Source organism: Lentinula edodes (genome assembly GCF_021015755.1).
Source record: "Lentinula edodes strain Le(Bin) 0899 ss11 chromosome Unknown C8R40scaffold_48, whole genome shotgun sequence".
NCBI classification, from domain to species: domain Eukaryota; kingdom Fungi; phylum Basidiomycota; class Agaricomycetes; order Agaricales; family Omphalotaceae; genus Lentinula; species Lentinula edodes.
In genome coordinates, this window is record NW_025764354.1 from 104763 (window position 1) to 122412 (window position 17650).

The following is a 17650-nucleotide window of genomic DNA, read 5'->3' on the forward strand; positions in this document are numbered from 1 at the left end:
GCTGTTTGTGAGGGGCATCTGGGAAAGAGGAAGCAAAGAGGGAACGATATGAAGGGAACTAAGAGGAAGCAGATGCAACGTTGGAGTGGGCTTTTGAGGGACCCGAAAAGGAAGCACTCAAGGGGGAAGACATACTTTGGGACTAGCATGAACAGCACGAGACCCGTTCTGTCACTCTTCCTCACGTATCTAACCTCATGCCGTTTCCCTCAATGAAAACAGCGATTTTATACGCCCATTTAGAAAGTTAAGTGCATGACTCTGCGATTTGACGAATATTCCCATCAGCCAACTTGTAATGATAGATCTGAGGAATCGGCTTAGTACTTCATGTCCAACAACATCATTTCACGCACACGTACCATTAGTGTTTGAAGATTTACGCTTTCTTCATCCTCCGCTGTTCGCCTTTGATGTTACCCATCTTCAATTTCTCCCGAGATTCCGTGTTATTGGATAAGGATTTTGTACAGCTGAAAGCTGTTCAGTTAAAGAAACCATGTTCACTGCTGAACGAAGGTATATCACGAAAAAGAGATGATTCCGAAACGCGCAGGGGGAAACGTTCGAAATCAGATAGTGCAAGTAATTCTGTTGCGAAGCGGGAAGTTTCGATTACCACCCTCCACCGAGGTCTGATCGTATATTTAATCTTTACCCCGCAACCTGGCCTTTTGCAAGCAGCTTTCCGGTTCATGCCCATATTGTGACCGACATCGTCTAGGTTCTTGTCTGGGAAGTTGATCGTTTCATGTGGGCGGATGTGTACAATACCAGCGACGCTTTAACTGACGAATATTAATCACCGTAGGAGGGCAAGTCGAGAAAAGCTTGAGAACGGTGACAACAACGTTCCAAGGATTGACACCGTCGACGGGCCATTGCCATTGGAAGTGCGAGAGGGAGGGCGAGAGAGAATGGACGGCTAAATGAGAGGAACCAACGACAACGGTTCAAAGACGGAAATAATGCCACTAGGTTTTCATCAGTTAGGACCGAAAGCTAAAAACTAAAACAAACACGTACGTTACGAATTTGACCACATCCGACCCACATCCGTTCCTCGAGCTCCTTCAACCTCGTCTGTGTGTTTTCCCGCAACAAGGCTATACCGCATTTTGCTTTCCTTTATTCGGAGTAGTACATCCGATGCCTGTAAGTTATGATTTGATGCACTAGCCTGCACCAGCTGGCCGTATCCGAGGAACTGAAGAATTGCTTGAAGTTGAATTTAAGACCTGGAACGTAGACGCATCGATATTATGAAAAGGTAAGCTAATCCCGACCCATACCTTTCGTGTTACGCAGAACTTGGATCAGAGGGCCTCGGAAGCGAGAACTATTCTGTTGTTCCGTTTTTCCAAAAATTGTTCCCATGATATTACAGTCCATGCTCCACCTGGACGAAAAGGTTGTGTATTTGGCGAAGTGGCATTAAGGGTGTTAGTGTCTTCGAAGGCGAGCCGATTTATAGGCGAGGTTTTTTAGAAGTTGCCGTCAAAGAAATCGCCAGCATGAACCACAGACTTATGTTGATAGAAGGATACAAAGGATCAGATTTTTACACCTGTTTTCGTCGCCAACAGTCCTATCAAGCATGCTTCGTGTTGGCTCTAGAACTAACCGAAATGAATACGGGCTACGCTTTCCTGAGGCTGAGAGCGTGCGTTCATGGTACTAGAAGGATATGTCAGAAACAAAAGCGATCAATGTGGACAATAGGGGTATGGTATTGGGACTAGGGAAGAGAAGAGCAAGTAGGAGGTGGGAATGTCAATTGAGCTGGGCTTTTATAACGCTCGGACCCGGACTATACATAGAAAGCTCGCGGACAAACACGTACTTTGGGGAAATGTAGGGAAAAGGCCACTCGTATCCGTCCTTCATTATTATAAGAGTCTCGACCTATAGTCAGACATCTAGCCCAGAACTTCAGATGAAGCTATGGCTGACACGGAGCTGACAACTTCGGGGGTCCGCAATTCGACAGATAATTCAAATTTGGTCACCGGTTCGATGAGTATCTGCTCATCTATACTAGGAGAAGGATGAGCGTTTTGCCGGATCTCTCGGCGTGGCCGGGAGGATAAGTAGATTACAATTAGAAGAGATGTTCTTGATGTAGGCGCAGTATGCATTTCTATAAACGAGAGTAAACCCGATCATGAGAACGCCAGTACAAGAACTGCACCGAGGAACTGTTTATTAGACGACGCAGAGACACGCACAATATTAAAGGATCATGAGAGTGCTCTATTTCTGTAGTATGCCCGTATACCCGTCAACCTCTTTCCTACCGTTCCATTTGAAGTTTCCAGATATGTTCACGGACTAGATAAATCGACCAAGGGGTTAGTATCGAGGCTAAAGTAAACGAAGAATTCGTAGTGTAGATCTGAGTCGAAACGTGAGGTGGAAAGAAGAAACAAAACATGACGGCGGAAAATTCCTTCTTAAATACTCATGCTGTGAATAACGCCGAAGTTTATGCGACGGCCCTCATATCTTGTGTAGCACAGTGAACAGAGAAGGATGTTGTGGATTTAGAAGCAGAACAAGGAGAAGATCGTAAAATGAACAAGAATATCAAATGACTGGAACTGCAAGGAGCGTTAGGAGATGGAAAATAGAAAAAGGAAGCTAGGACCACCCACCCAACAGTACTGCTGTATCTGTCGTTTTCCTTCCCCGGACCGTAGTAAGATCTGTGACGTTGGTATTGGAAGAAAGAACACGAGGCCTCTTGGCGTACAGGAGGGCGGTAATTTACGGGGCGGTCAAGCTACAGTAGCTCGTAGTTCAAATTATCTGCAGGAAGATTCTGTTAACTGACTGAAGTATCTCGATTTTGGGACTCATACCAGAAACGAACAATCTTCTTTCCGAGCACGACTTGTAGACAAAGAAAACCTTACTCTCGAGCATGGATGGCAGAATGACTGTAATAATCTGGGCTTGAAACTGCGGAAGCAATAGTTACTTCGATACTCTGATCAGGCTATATTTTCCGTTAGAGATGAGAGACGGACAACATGTAGATTCCTTTGACAGAAAGACAGCTGTTTATCTAGAGTTCCGAATCATTATTATGCTGAGGTAAAGTGACGGTTTTTCCATTTCGACTCGAAGGGATAAGTCCAAGAACGGTGTACAAGAATACACGCAGGATCTGTGGAAGCGCGACGAGAGGATACCAAAAATACTCGGTATTAGACTTTGCGATGTTGTTCATAGTCGCGGCGGTGAATATCTCCCGAATGAGTAGCAGGAATGAGATAATTCCGAAGATAAGGGAGACGTGTTTGGTGACGAAAGAGATGGAGGTGTATTTCAGAGAGTATTTGCCTAAAAGGTCGCATTACATAGGTGAGTTGTAGTAGTAGTAGTGACCTATGTCATTTCACAAGACGTACATGTTCCGCTTCTATGAGAACTATGGCTTGTAAGACTTGAAAGGCAGTAAGGACAAGAAACATAATGGCGCTAGCTTTTCATAGAGATGTGCTAGTGCTGCTCGTTGAGTGGCTACTTGCCAAGTTGATGCCTGCGATACCTAGGGCCATGGGGACAATCAAAGCCAAACGAAAAAGACGACGGTTGCGAAGATAGGATAGGATAGATAAGTCGTCAGAAGTTGTCAATAACAGGAACCTGAATGGATTCTTTGTTGTCGTCGCACAAATCTAACCAAATTGGGTATTGGAAAGGTTATAATAAACCAAAATGCGACAAGAATGAACCTGTCCATTATAAGACTATATGTAGCATATAAAGCCCGAAGAAACCAACAGAGAAACCAACTTCAGCTGCGATGAAAAGGTCCTGGTTGTCCCCAGCGTTGTCAATACCTGCGCAGACGCTATACACTGGCCAATATGAATCCGACGATACGAACTGAAGACATCATGAATACTAATTGTGAGAACTCAGTCAACAGACATACTCGTACTAAACAGCGTCATTGTAACAAGAACCCTTCTTCGTTCGTTCCTATTTCCTATCCTATCTTGAAAATGAATGTTCACTTAAGTAGCAATACGAGTCGAAAACTCCACAAGTCACAGGGGAGATTTCCTAAAGGGAACAGTTAAGATAGCAGAACACGGAGTGTTCCGCTAACGTCTCGCGCTTCATCATGCACACGAATCCACCCTTTGAGCCACCACTGACCTCCAGTACCAGATCGTTCATGTTCATAGCCCATTTCGTCGACATAGAAGGCCTGTAATCCTCCCATACGCTTCGCAATGTAAGAAGTGCACCATAATAAATCAGCTTCTGCGATGGCGGCGTATACTGCGCAAGGACCATTCTGATCAAGTTTGCGCACTGGTTGTAAATGACCTTTGAGTCCAAATTGTAGCTGCCGAAGAACGTTGCGAAAGTACAAGATTCGTAGCGACGATAAACTATTGAGTGCAACGACAAAATCATCCTAATGGGAAGTTGATCAGCACCAGAAACAAATGACAAAAAGGACATACAATATGATAGGTATCATCATAATAGTCAAGGTCAAGGCTCAAGACCTCAATTGAGGGGAATGAGGAAGAGATGAGGGATAAAATTTCGAATAAGCGAGTACCGCCGAATGTGGTGGTTATGAACATCCCAGTAACATGCCACTGTAGTGGGAGCTGGGTCGTTCGACTCAGACCAACACGATGAATATCAAAATGTTCACGAAGGTCTCGACGGACGGATTCCTGGATAAATGAAGAGAGGAAGAGTGGCGTATGATGATTGAAATATCGGTTTCCATTGTCTACAAGCCAAAGCTGTTTCAGGTATGGGTGAGCCGATGTAAACGTAGGAAGCCATGCGTATGATACACGATGATATCCCACCGACAAATTGAGCTCCTGAAGGCCTTTGAAAGTTCTGCGCTCAAAGTTTTTGTTGAGCTCGGATCCAACAACGTCTAATTTTGAGATACCCGAGCCTCGGTGTAAGCATCGAGTCAGTTTTGAAGTATGATCGAATTTTGCATGCTCGAGGACAAGTTTTGACAGATCTAAATTGAAAGATCCTGCAGGTAGATCGTGCAACGAGTTCAGCAGTACTGTTGAGACAGAGGGCTGCTCGAGAACTGTCCGAAGGAGAGCAATGCTTGGATGTGGGCATTTCATATGGATGAATGAGAGCTGACGTAAATGGGAAATAACTCGGCACAGAAGCAGAAGGTCTTGTCCCTCTTGTGTGCGGGTACAGAACGCGCCGAGACTAAGAGCTCTACGAATCGTTGAATTAAAAGAGGAAATATCAAGCGTTGTTAACTCGCCGTATAGTGTTTGGGATCAAAGACCCAGCGGAGCAGTGCTCCAGGAGCTTCTTCACGTCCTGGTCACTCTTCAGTTGTAGATGTGCGAAAAGAAATGGCACGCAAATGCGCCGCAAACACTTGTTGACTAGAGAAAGCGAAGATAGTTCGGCGGACGTAAATTGATAGAAGGGCTCCAGATGTCTACAGCTGGGTGGTCCTGGGACATAGGCCACAAACGTCACTATATAATGAAGGAGTTCGTTGGGTAGAATGGTTGGGTTAGACATCATGTCGCATGTGACGTTGTCAACGTGAAAAACATAGGGTACAAAGGGTGGGTAAAAATGCCCACCTTCCTTTTGGAGGTATGGCCGACAATCTGATCTGATTAGTCTTTGTTAGTGTCCGCGAGGTTCTGCAGATAAGTAGGGCCGACGGTGAATGTTAATTTTTAATGTCGCACCTCCACACATAAGCTTAGTGTTTTCGGAACCTCGTAAGGAGTCTATTTGCTGCTCCCAAAATGCCTTTCCTCATACTCTCAATCACCTCTAAAGTTTTGTCTTCCACTTCTGCGACATACGACGCGACAAGTTCTCGTTCCCAATACTTTGTTTCGATTGGTTCAGTGTAGGTCAACACAAATTCCACCATTGATGTCCATCGCGTTCTAAGAATCATTTCTCACAGACTTCTCAATAGAGCAGCCGTTCTTCAGCCTATCAACGACTTTTGCTTTCAATACTCCTAGTCTCTCGCCTGCATTTGAACCCCCATCCTCCTCATACCCGAGTCGTTCTTCTTGCAGCTTTTTTGCATTCATTACGATGCGCTTCAATGTTGTCTATGTTGTCGTTGGCCTTGTCTCTGCTGCTCATGCGGTCCCGGTTGGGAATGATCTTATGGCGAGTAGTCATTCTTTTACAGTAGATGACCTTTAGTTGACCTTGGTATCCTCTCCGCATAGGGTACACCTGAGATCGGCTTGAAATATCGTTCTCCTTGCCCCGAATCTAACGAGCAAATTATATATAAATTCCACAAACCCGATTTAAACCCCATACGATACAAGGAACATGGTCAATTCATCGAAGCAATGACTAGGAATAATCAAATAATTCCAGTAATCAGGAATCGGGTTGATGCGTTCATCAAACACGTCTTTCATGAGATGAAAAGGACTGCCGCTCTGGCAAAGGATAGTCCTCAGTTTTTGAATATGCCAAAAAATCTTAGATTCCAGATCACCAACAAGATCGTTATTCGAGGCATAGATGGGTCTTTCAAGCAAAGCCAGATTACATGCCCATGCGACGTGGAGGCAATTTTTGATACAACTGGGGATTTTCTGTACTTCTCGACCGACTCTGGCTACACGATTATCAGCTTGGATTCGAATGCACAGGTCGTGAAAGACATGACACTTCCATTTGCCGTATAATTTTACTGCTTTGATGTCTACATATCTTTTTTCTTTGCACGCATGTTTGAAGCCTGTACCATCCGCTTCGAGTCACCCCTACAGTAGAAGCGCTATGCGAACCGATGTGTATGTGACTTACCTTGTAAGGTTTACGAATCTAGAAATGCTCTCTAATGCCCTTCATCACTTGCTCACCTTCCTTCCACCCTTCCAGCATTTCCGGGACCTTGAATATCCAGGCTTCTTCACACCCTGGTTTTCTGCTGAGAACCTCGGAAAGTTAGCCGCAAGTGCCACGGGTGCGCTCAGTGATACTCCAAGCAAACTCGATTCTTCCTGGGCATCGTACTTGATGCAGATAATTTCGACCATAGTACTGTCACCGCGACGGTATAGCAAAAAAGAACAGTCAAATTCTGGGAACCATTTGTGACCTCGATGATGGGATGAAGTAGGTTGTAGACCGAAGTTGCGTTATACAATGACGGGTATATTTTATCTGACTGCTTTCAACTAGAGATTACAACAGAAAAGACCGACATCTGAGCTCGCTCTTCTCATATCCTACGGAGCAATCGATTATTGTCCTAGTCAAGGACTGGTATCTGTTTGACTGGGTCCTGGTCCGTAACTGTGATCGATTCTGGTCTTCAAAGTATCCTCAATCCGCCAAGTTCCGATTCGTCAACGGATCTGTTTCGGATATCGTTCGTGTGAACCGTATCGTTCAATGTTGAATCTTACCACCATTTGGCCTCTTTCATTTCCCAAATACCCGTCCGTTCACTTCTAACCCAACAATGTCGGTCAAACGAGGGATGACACTATATTCTGCTCCCACACCAAATGGATTCAAAGTCGCTGTGTTTCTGGAAGAGCTGAAGAGTGTCTATGACTTTGATTACGAGTCTGTCTTTCGTTGCGATCAGAGCTGATCAGAGGTGTCACAGAGTAATCTCAAAACCCACTTCCTTTAGAGTCCGGCCAGTCAATGTCGCCAAAGGCGAACAAAAGGTATGTCCAATATTTGCCAACATCATCGTTTCTTCTACATGTTCAAAAGCTATATAGGACCCCTGGTTCATCGCGATCAACCCAAACGGTCGCATTCCCGCCATTGTAGACCACAACCGGAACGATTTCGTCGTCTTTGAGACTGCGGCTATCTTGATCTACCTCCAGCAACATTACGACACAGAGAATAAGTTTGGTTGGGATCCGAAGGAGAATCCGGATAAGTATAGCGAGATGTTGCAGTGGATATTCTTTGCGGTGTGTCTTCTGTTGCTTTTTGCATGTCCTGGTATAATACTTATTCTTCTGCTCCTTCAGCACGGGGGTGTGGGACCTATGCAAGGACAACGTAGGACAGCAGTTTACCTCAAAGTATAAAACGATCTCATTGTAGATCCCTATCCTCCTAGTGAATCACTTTCGCAATGCTGCTTCTGAAGTCGTACCCTACGCACTAAATCGTCTGTCTCATATCTTCAACTCCCTGGTGACACCTTCCTCACTTTATCTAATAGGATATCTCAATGAAGTCAAACGCCTCTATAGTGTTCTCGACATTCGTCTAAACCAAGACCGGGATTATCTGGCTGGCCCCGGTCGAGGGATGTATTCTATCGCAGATATGAACGTCTTACCATGGTCGGACATCACTCTCTCACTATTTCTCACCTAGTCAAACATCATTCAGGCTGCGTATCCGCGAATACAGTGGGCTCGACAATTTGGATGAATGGCCGAATGTCAAGGTCAGCTCTGCGTTGTCATTTTCCCCTTCCTTTTCGTCACTAGTCGATTGAATGGATTTTTGTCTTTTTAGAGATGGTGCGAGAACACACTTTCTAGGGATGCTTGGGAAGTTGCGGGCAACGTTGGTCGTGTGGGGGATACAGCTTCTCTTTATAGCGTCGGGTGAGCAACTACACTAGAATTATGCTCTTTGTGGTGACGTCCCATCTCCACTATAGACACAAACAAACCACTTAGAGGGGATTCTTTTGCGCACATCGTTGAAAGAAAGCTATGTAGCTCTCTGCACGAAAAACATGCGAGGGTTGCGTCTATGTACATATTAGGCCCAGTTTTTATAAGCAGAAGCAGTACTTATGTATGCACCGTAATTGGTAGAGTAATGAGGATTCAAATGTTCAAAGTAGTGATGCACGAAACGCAAGAGAAGAAAAGAGGATGATTAAATATCAAATTATCCATGCTACGAATGTGTGTTGTGATCGAAAGAATGTGAGTCAAAGATCTGAAACCCAGGGAAGGGATGGTCCACGATGTGATGAGTAGGAGTGCGTAGGTATCGTACCAACAGTAACAGAGTATGTAACGGTGGTGCATAGATATGTCGTTCAATGTCGTATGCAATCCCGGGGATCGCATCGGTCAACCGAAGATGGATGATGTTAACCAACAAGCAATGCTCCAGCGAGGACTCCAATAGCGGCAACGAGCAAGTTGGTCAATGCCGCTTGATTGATGCCTCCCAGAATTATTCCCGAAGCAGCATTGGAGGCGCTGGCGCTGGTACTGCTACTCGACGACGCACTGGTACCAGAAGATGAAGTTACAGACGCAGATGTAGATCCATCACCCGATGCGCTGGAAGAACTAGACGAGGAGCTGGAGGAGGGTAAGGAGGTGATTGAAAAGGAGATCGAAGTGCTAGTGCTTGCGAGCGCGCAAAACTGGTTCGTCAATCCTTCTGCGGTGGCAAGTTCGCTAGCGCAGTTGGACTGCATGCAGGATATGAGAGCACTTTGATAGTCCGAGCTACATGATTACGATATGTATTAATAAAGCGAATGCGCATGAGGCAACGCTCTGAAACACACCTGTTGCAGTAACAACTCTCTGGGACGACGCTAGAGCAGTTCGCTTGTGCTATGGCGGTTTCGAAACATGTTACAACTAGGAAGAACAAGGGTAAGGAATAAAGATTAAGAGGATATAACGCTGCGGAAAAGAACAATAAACGTACCACAGGTATCATAGCCGCTTAATGAAGGTAGAGCAGCCGACGTTGTTGAGCTGGCAGAGAGACTGGATCCAGAGCCACTAATGGTTGCACTAGCAGTGATAGAGCCACTAGAGATAGAGTTGCTTGTTGAAGATGAACCTGCGACGGAGCTTGACGAGGAGGATGTCGAAGATGATTGAGCCACTACCGGTGAGAGTGCATAAAGTAGAAAGGCGCAAAGTAAGGTAGATTTTTCGAGCAAAGAGCTGTAAATCATGATGGTAGATGGAACAAAGGTGAATTTCAAACTCTTTGGCGACAAGCGGTGTAGTTTGGCAGAAGCCGTCAGAGTGAAACTTACGTAACACATTGCCGGAACTTGGTTTCACTCATCAACTCACTGCCAACGCACCGACCTTGACTTCACGTTTCCTCACTGCTGAAAGCTTGAAAGACCACAACTGATTCTAGCGCATATGGACAAATATAATTGCTCAGATTGAGCGCTGCGAAGATTTCGGCGTAAGTCCTTAACTTATTTCTGTTTAGGACGCTTTGCACGCCAATCATGTCGCCGTTAGATTGTTCCAAGGTCCGAAAAAGCCTTCAGGACTATTTGAAAGACTATCTCTCCCTCATTTCAATGGGAACTGGCTGGTGGTCTCGACCTCTTCTCTGAAATACGGAAGGACGACAAAAATTACGACCCACAGTGCCTTCGGCTTTGATAAAGAGCCTCAACACCTTCAAACCACCATTCTGAGGCCCTCATCAGAAAACGCTCCTTTCAAACTTCCTCCACTTCACTCGAAATTCTGTCACAGTTATGGAAGAGACTATGTTGACGAGATTGGTTCCATGTCTCTTCGAAATATTCATCGTTCTATTTAGGCGGAATAAAATCCCTTCAGTAGTTGTCAAATTTTGAACCGTGAACCGCGATTTTCCGTTCAATTGCGACAAGAATTGTCGTCGATGACTCAATAACTCATTCAATACCACCAATTCTATCAACTCCGAGAGCGCTGCGATATCTAAAATCCTGCTTCTATCGGTGCTGCCGCAATAAACAAGGTTATTGTCCTCGCTCTGGGTTAACAAACTGCTTCGATTGGTGGTAAAACTCGGGACGATCTCCAGGCCGGCACCAGCGGGAGTAGGTTAACAAGATAATATACAACATTTGGCGATGAAAATCAACTTCTGAACCCATAAAACCTCGGTGGCTCATTCAGATACCCCAGTTCCAAGTGATTCCTCGTCTTCGATCAAGTTTTTGTCCTCGCCACTGCCGTCGTCAACGTGGATCGGATTCGTTTGTGACCCTTCCTCAAAGTTATCGGCGGTGTCCAAAGAATCTGTAGACGAAATTGGGCTGACTGGTGAATCAGCAGAACTCGAAACAGAGCTAGTATCGGACACCATTTCGTTTGTATCCATCGTAACTACTCGGCTGGGGCCAGCTATCGACTCGTAGGGCGGGTAATCTAGCCTAGGTTCGGGCGTCAAATCGAGGGAGGGCAAGTGGTGCGAGGGTGGCCACACGGCGCCAGCGATCACACGAGAATGCTGGACGATTGCATCTGGATTGACTGGACGAGGTGCAGGCCAAGGGGCCTTCGTTTGTGCTTCAAAAAGCTGCGAGGGGGTCAATGAATCTATAGGGGGGAAAGGATGATTGCACGTACAGAGGTTGGCCAATAGCCAAACTGATCATTCAGGTAGTACCATCGACCATCGGCAGAGGTCATAGCTGAATTGGGAGTATGTTGTGAAGGCGTTATGTAGTCACAGTTCATGATCGGTTTCGAGGAAGGAGACATAAACATTGGCTCTTTAATAGGACCTCTCAAATGTCGTGGCCCGGCTCGTACAATCAACGTGTTTGTCCTTGAAAAAAACGACAATGAATCGAAAGTTTGCCAAATTCGGATGGGTAGTGGTTTAAGTGTTTGGCCCTGGTGGGCCTTCAGCTTGACTTGCCTTTTCGGGCGCACCAAAGATTGAATCAATGTCATCAAAGCGCGATCGTCTTCTGTACATGTATCGCAATCATTGTCAAGGTTTTCGACCGCTTGATCATTAGTGTCCGCTCACTGTGCTACGACATCAGCCACCCGATATATGGTGTCTACCATCATTATATTATCTCTCTGACTATACATGCGATTGTAGGCCACTGCACCACCGTGCATGGCAAAAACTCGGCTTCTTTCTTGTGGGTTATTAAATATTAATTGAATATTATGGAATCAGAAAACGGGGGCGCCTTTCAGGCGCCGACATTGATTTTTTGAGAAAAGCAGAATAAAAGTAAATTTACTTAAACTATCTATGGAGTAACAGGGAGTAACCGAATGAGACGAGAAAAAGTAAGCGTGACAGAGGGTGACAGTCCCGTGATATCCCGTGATATCCCGTGCCGGTCACATTTAAATGAATGTATTCCAACAGAATGTGACTGAGTACCATATATGGAGAAACTCCTTCCAAGTAAGCAAAGCGAAATAGCATGACGCGACCTACATAAGGACGAGTCTTCCGTAAACTACAGCCTCGTAATGTCTCGACTCTCTATTTGCGTAGGTCTATGCGTCAGAAATTGCATGCTACTACTATGTAGGTCCCCCATATTGCTTCCCAAGGGTCGGTATTTCAACGCCACCAACGCGTTTCCGATTCATTCCCTGTTTTCCAATCTGTAAGGACAAAATAGAACAAGGAATGCTGATATACAGATTACAGGAAACGTAGTACTGCACAAGGAAACCATCAATTGGCTCGAAGCTGCCTGAAAGAAGTACAAGGTAACTATGCAAAACGGTACTACTTACCACCGGTTGATACATTGTTAATACAAAGTTCAAACGTATAAATTTCAAAAAGCCAGCAGTAAACGTGATCTCCCCTGGCCACCCTCTTCCCTCATATCCTTCCCTAATATCCCAAGTTTCGCGTATAGCCAGAATCTGGCCATTGATGACTCAACTGGGATTTTCTGCCACTGCTGTGTCGCATGTTGCTCCCGCTCAAAGAAGGGCTCTCATAGAAAGAGGGGTTTAGGTGAGAAATTGAGTCGCGAGGGCTGCTATCAGGAAAACCTTGGTACACTCGATGACTGTGGTAAGTCTCCAATCGTTGCTCGTGGTGAAAATCTGACGGTGTCACTCCCCAACTAGGACCTGCGAGCGGAAAGCCTAAGCTGTGGCTATGTTGTGGAGTCTCACTAGATCGGGTGGAAGACCAGCTTGCTGCAGTGATAAAAATTTATCATGAGGAGTAAATACAATTCGAACGAGAAATACTTACGCTGCGGTAGCTGTAACATTGGCCAAGGATTTTCGAGCTCAAGAGGATGCGCACATCCAGAATGACATGGCTCAGTGCTCGAGTCAGCGGTAGAAGTTCCATTCACATTAGTAGGGTAATACGGGTGGAAGGCTTCTATCGGAGTGGGTCAGCATGGGTCTTTTACCGGGACAATGACTTATTTGGACGTACCTTGTGGATGAAGAAGTTGTGGATGAGGAATATGTGGTGATTCGTTATGTGTCGTGACAGACGACGAATGGTGCAGCCTCGAAAGGACTGAGGAACAGGTAAATTGATACCTCGTTCGGCCGAATGACTACTCACAATAATCAGGGTGGAATCTCGAGTTCTCAACTCTGAAAGCCAGGAGACAATGTCCTGTTGTGTTTTTGTCAAAAAAATTATAGCACTGTGATCTTGGACACGTACCGTTGGGACTTGATTGTCCGCCTCTCGACGTCGGTCTTTGGAGGGATGGAATGTCATTTTCCTGAGCAGTGGTCCCCACGCTGAACGTCCTCCGGATCTCACTGATTCTTCTCCACTTCTGATTTTCGCGAGCAGGTAGCCTGTTCCAGATCGCTGCGGCCTCCTCTGGAGTTCCTCGACAGTAATATTGCTTGAACGTAAGAAAGCCATTGGGTGCTTGAGACGTCGGCCTCATCGGAGGCATTCCATGAGCAATTATTTGGGCTTCCGCTTCTATTTCTGGATCTATTAGCTCTTTGCCATGATCATAAGAGATGAAAACGTCGGGTGAGGGTCGCTGAGAGCCCTGCATAATCACAAAGAGAAAAGGGATAGAGACAGAGAACGAGATCCAGAAGTTGAAGACGAAGACAGGGGTTAGATATACCGTGACAGTACATTGCCCCGGCGCAAGTTTCACGAAGCCAGCCGCGCAATGATGGCATACTGTATAGACGCGAGTCATCTCACCTGATTCGTGGAACGGCATCTAGGAACTCTTAAGTCGTCGGGTGGTGCTGGAATGCTACCCTTTGTCCTCCTTTGTCCAACATGCCCCACGCAAGCTTGAATGAAGGAAGAATGTCACAAGTCTTGAGTCGTACTTTTGGATTGAAGATATGGACCCACATCACAGTGTCAACATTGGCATGCCGTGTCTTTGGATTTCGAAGTGCGTTAATGGCTCACAGAAGCCCCAAAAGAGGAATTTCAAGCCGCGGAAATATCTTGCCCATGTACATAAAGTTTTCTCTGACACATCGCCGCGTATTTGGATAACACAGATAACTTGATGAATGTAGACGTTCTGCCGTTCGCAGCCAGCACTCAATGACTATTCTGCCATAAGCCGGTCTGGGAGGACAAATTCTGTTATTCAATGACATGAGCGAACAGATATACCTTTACTAAAAATGGAAGAAGAGTCATGCTCCTCGATAAGGCAACGGGGAATTGAAGTAGTAGATTATGACAATACCCTACGGCGGTGATTGCACATCAGTTGTACATTCCATTGCGATGGATCATTAACGCAACTGTGATTAAATGGATAACCCGAGTAAGTAGTCCATTGTCACCCTAATCGACTTGTTGAAGCTGTATCAACCAAATCAGGTACAGAAAACTTTGTAGTGGTAGTCTGAAGTCAGCGATACTTAACTTATTTATTGAAACAAAGGCCTTCCCTTCTGAATTGTTATCACTCTATGTTGAGCAGTGTTGAGCTCAGAATCGGAGAAACTCCAAGTTAGTAAGGATTTCTTTGAGGATCAACAGTTTGTACATTGCGCAAATGATTTAGGTTTTAGGATTTGCTAGTCTTGAGTACCGGACTGACGATATACACGATGTTTATATGTATAGATTCGCCAAATTATATATTATAAGTGCTCGTAAATGTTGGACTGGTACTCCGTATGCTCAGCTTTGTCCTGTGCGACCCTTCCGGCCACCGATTCTAACTTACCCCTATATTTCTCGATTACCATATAATATTCGATACATGATTTTATACTCCCTCAGTTGTTTCTCTTATCAACTGAGGTGAGATTACTTATTTCTTTTCTTAGTCCTTAGTCTTACTCAAGTACTATAGGTTATCACTCAACAGGTATATAGATATAATATTGCAGTTGTTTCTCTTATCAACTGAGGTTATCACTCAACAGATTATGAGACTCGAGCTCAACTGAACTTGATATTTCTTATCTCTTCGAAGCTATGTCCTCCACAGTTAACTCACTGTCGATCCCGCGCTTCCCCGAATCATCCCAATTATCCGGCGAGAATACCTGGCGAATCTTTAAGGACCAAGTCCTTGCACATATTGAAGTTCGGGAACTCAAAGGATATCTTGATGGTACCATAATCCGTCCTCCGATAGGTGGTTATATCTCCACATCCACTCTGTACCCTCCTGCAACCACTTCAACACCGGTGTATAGTCCGACCCCCTTCCCGCATGAATGGCGTCAACGCGACAGGATGGCCGCTAGCATAATCTATCTCAATATTGTTGATCCTGTCGGACTAGGCGTCGAACGTGAAAAGCCTGCGTACCACATCTGGGCTGAATTAAAGAAGAAGTATGAGAGACGAGATGAGATGCGGGTACATCAGGCTGATACCAAACTCCGAGCTGCTCGATTTGACCCCAGTAATACGACTATCGAAGAGCATGAAAAGACGATGAAAAACCACCTCAAGGAGCTCTGAAACTTAGGCGGTTCTTGCCTCGATTCCCAATTCCGTCTTATTGTAATCGCATCTATGCCGAAATCATGGAGAGACCTCCTAATCAACGTCAAGGGAATTTCGAGTGATGACGCATTCATTCACCTTCGTCAAGTCTATGACAACAAGAAGGAGGACGAGGAGGATATTCGACAGCGTAGCCAGGTCCATGCCCTCATTGCTCAGGAGATGGCTTCTTTCCACTCGGCAAATGCTGCATCTGCTCCTAAGAAGGATCGTCCGATGTGTACAAACCCTAACTGTCCTCCTCGTCGACGTCGTACTCATCCGATTGAGAAATGCTGGGCACCCGGTGGCGGAGATGAAGGAGGAGGCCCTAAGAAAGCCGAAACATCAGCAAACTACGCCAGCGATGGTGGGAATCATACCGTCATGGAACTCTTCGATTTGTGTACGTCGCCGTCAGCACCCATTTCGTCTATCCAACTCCCTAATGCCCATACCTGCAGAAACTGTGTATCAGTATCAACAGGGTATGGTGCAAACAAAGAGGTTATACGCAGCGTAGAAATACTAGACTCTTCTATTTCCTACTCACTTTCAACCTTCGACGAATATACCGCTTGTTCAGCTAGCAATGAGAAGACTCTTCTATATGCCGCTTCGAAACCGCGAATACCTCAAACTTTCCTTGATTCGGCTGCAAGTGACCATTTCTGGGTCCGAAGAGTTGATTTCATTGAGTATGAGAACCTATATGGAAAGGCAGGGAAGTCAGCGATTGCCGGGAAAGCAGGAGAATTTGAGATACATGGCAAAGGCACCGTGGAATTCGAGACGGTTGTGGATGGAATAAAAAGGAGATGTCGTTTGAATGGCGTCTATCATACACCATCTTTTCATCATAACCTGATTTCATTGAGAACACTGGATGCCAAAGGAATGAAAGGAGAATGGGGTAGGGGATCACTCACTGTCCGGACTGCGAATGGAAGTATCGTTATGCGGGGCGAAGGGAAGGGAACGATGTATGAGGTCCAAGCTCACTTCACGCCCCCAGTCGTAAACTTCGCTAGATCGCATAACAAACCTGTCGATATTCATACGTGGCATCGCAGACTAGGACATCCGGCTACAGATCGAATACTCCAGATGCATAGACATAATCTGGTCGATGGATTGCAAATTACTTCTAAGAAAGTGGATGGTAAATGTGAACCGTGTATCTTCGGGAAATCGACTCACCGACCGTTTGACGAAAAACTTACGCATGAAACGAAGGTCCTCGAACGTATACATCTTGATCTCTTTGGTCCGACTCGAACCCAGAGCATTGGAGGGGCGATATGGATGTTTCTTGCAACAGATGGTCGTTCTTCAGTCAAAGCTCCGAGTTTCCTGACGAATAAGCGAAAAGAGACGGTTCTGGCAGCGGTTCATGACTGGCGTACAATGGCGGAACGGCAAACAGGCCTCAAGGTATTGATTTTCCGGATAGATGGTGGTGGGGAGTTTGATAATGGATGGTTCCAGGATTACTGTCGAACGCATGGTATAGTTATCGAAATGATTCCACCTAGGTCCTCCGCAGCTAATAGAGTAGCTGAAAGAGCGAATAGAACTGTACTGGATGGAGTCAGGACCTTCCTTGTCGATGCCGGATTCCCTCCTTCGATGTGGGCTGAAGCAGCACTCACCTTCTGCTACGTGAACGCGTTCATTCCCTCTTCTCGCTTTCCAAATGAAGTCCCTATCGAAATATACACCAAGAAACGTCATGATGTTTCCCATCTCCGACCGTTTGGTTGCAAGTGCTGGGTGACTCTCGACGCAATCCAGACGGATGGAAAACTTGGAGTTAGGGCTGTCGAAGGACGTTTTGTTGGGTATATCGGCAGAAGGGGCTATCAAGTTTGGTTGCCACAGACTAAAACATTCCATGAATCTCGTAGTGTCGAATTTGAGGAAGGTGACCCTCGAAGATCTGCCCCGGCGGTACCAGATGAAGTTG

At 45.6% G+C, this 17650-nt stretch overlaps 6 protein-coding genes across 6 annotated transcripts; 2 read left to right on the forward strand and 4 right to left on the reverse strand.

The window, feature by feature from the left end:
* Positions 1-4087: 4087 nt before the first annotated feature.
* On the reverse strand, positions 4088-5129 carry C8R40DRAFT_1175972 (uncharacterized protein; the record flags this gene model as incomplete). Its single annotated transcript, XM_046232422.1, has 2 exons — positions 4088-4435; positions 4485-5129. 2 exons carry the CDS (start codon positions 5127-5129, stop codon positions 4088-4090), a joined length of 993 nt encoding a protein of 330 aa, XP_046081157.1.
* Positions 5130-5621: 492 nt separating this feature from the next.
* On the forward strand, positions 5622-6787 carry C8R40DRAFT_665487 (uncharacterized protein). The gene is made up of 3 exons (XM_046235817.1): positions 5622-5893; positions 5954-6168; positions 6231-6787. Exons 2-3 carry the CDS (start codon positions 6091-6093, stop codon positions 6702-6704), a joined length of 552 nt encoding a protein of 183 aa, XP_046081158.1. The 5' UTR covers positions 5622-5893; positions 5954-6090; the 3' UTR covers positions 6705-6787.
* Positions 6788-7421: 634 nt separating this feature from the next.
* On the forward strand, positions 7422-8861 carry C8R40DRAFT_665357 (glutathione S-transferase C-terminal-like protein). Its single transcript, XM_046235816.1, has 8 exons — positions 7422-7593; positions 7664-7700; positions 7758-7958; positions 8019-8049; positions 8111-8161; positions 8216-8339; positions 8389-8446; positions 8518-8861. Exons 1-8 carry the CDS (start codon positions 7487-7489, stop codon positions 8611-8613), a joined length of 705 nt encoding a protein of 234 aa, XP_046081159.1. The 5' UTR covers positions 7422-7486; the 3' UTR covers positions 8614-8861.
* A 248-nt stretch (positions 8862-9109) lies between these two features.
* C8R40DRAFT_1175975 (uncharacterized protein) lies at positions 9110-9940 on the reverse strand (the record flags this gene model as incomplete). Its single annotated transcript, XM_046232423.1, has 3 exons — positions 9110-9476; positions 9539-9614; positions 9685-9940. 3 exons carry the CDS (start codon positions 9938-9940, stop codon positions 9110-9112), a joined length of 699 nt encoding a protein of 232 aa, XP_046081160.1.
* A 950-nt stretch (positions 9941-10890) lies between these two features.
* C8R40DRAFT_1073529 (uncharacterized protein) lies at positions 10891-11858 on the reverse strand (the record flags this gene model as incomplete). The annotated part of the gene is made up of 4 exons (XM_046226587.1): positions 10891-11301; positions 11352-11416; positions 11661-11698; positions 11761-11858. 4 exons carry the CDS (start codon positions 11856-11858, stop codon positions 10891-10893), a joined length of 612 nt encoding a protein of 203 aa, XP_046081161.1.
* A 297-nt stretch (positions 11859-12155) lies between these two features.
* C8R40DRAFT_1240637 (uncharacterized protein) lies at positions 12156-14336 on the reverse strand. Its single transcript, XM_046233526.1, has 5 exons — positions 13405-14336; positions 13300-13353; positions 13165-13251; positions 12973-13107; positions 12156-12914 (listed from the first exon to the last, which is right to left on the reverse strand). The coding sequence occupies exons 1-5, from the start codon at positions 13931-13933 to the stop codon at positions 12601-12603; spliced, it is 1119 nt and encodes a 372-aa protein (XP_046081162.1). The 5' UTR covers positions 13934-14336; the 3' UTR covers positions 12156-12600.
* Positions 14337-17650: the final 3314 nt, after the last annotated feature.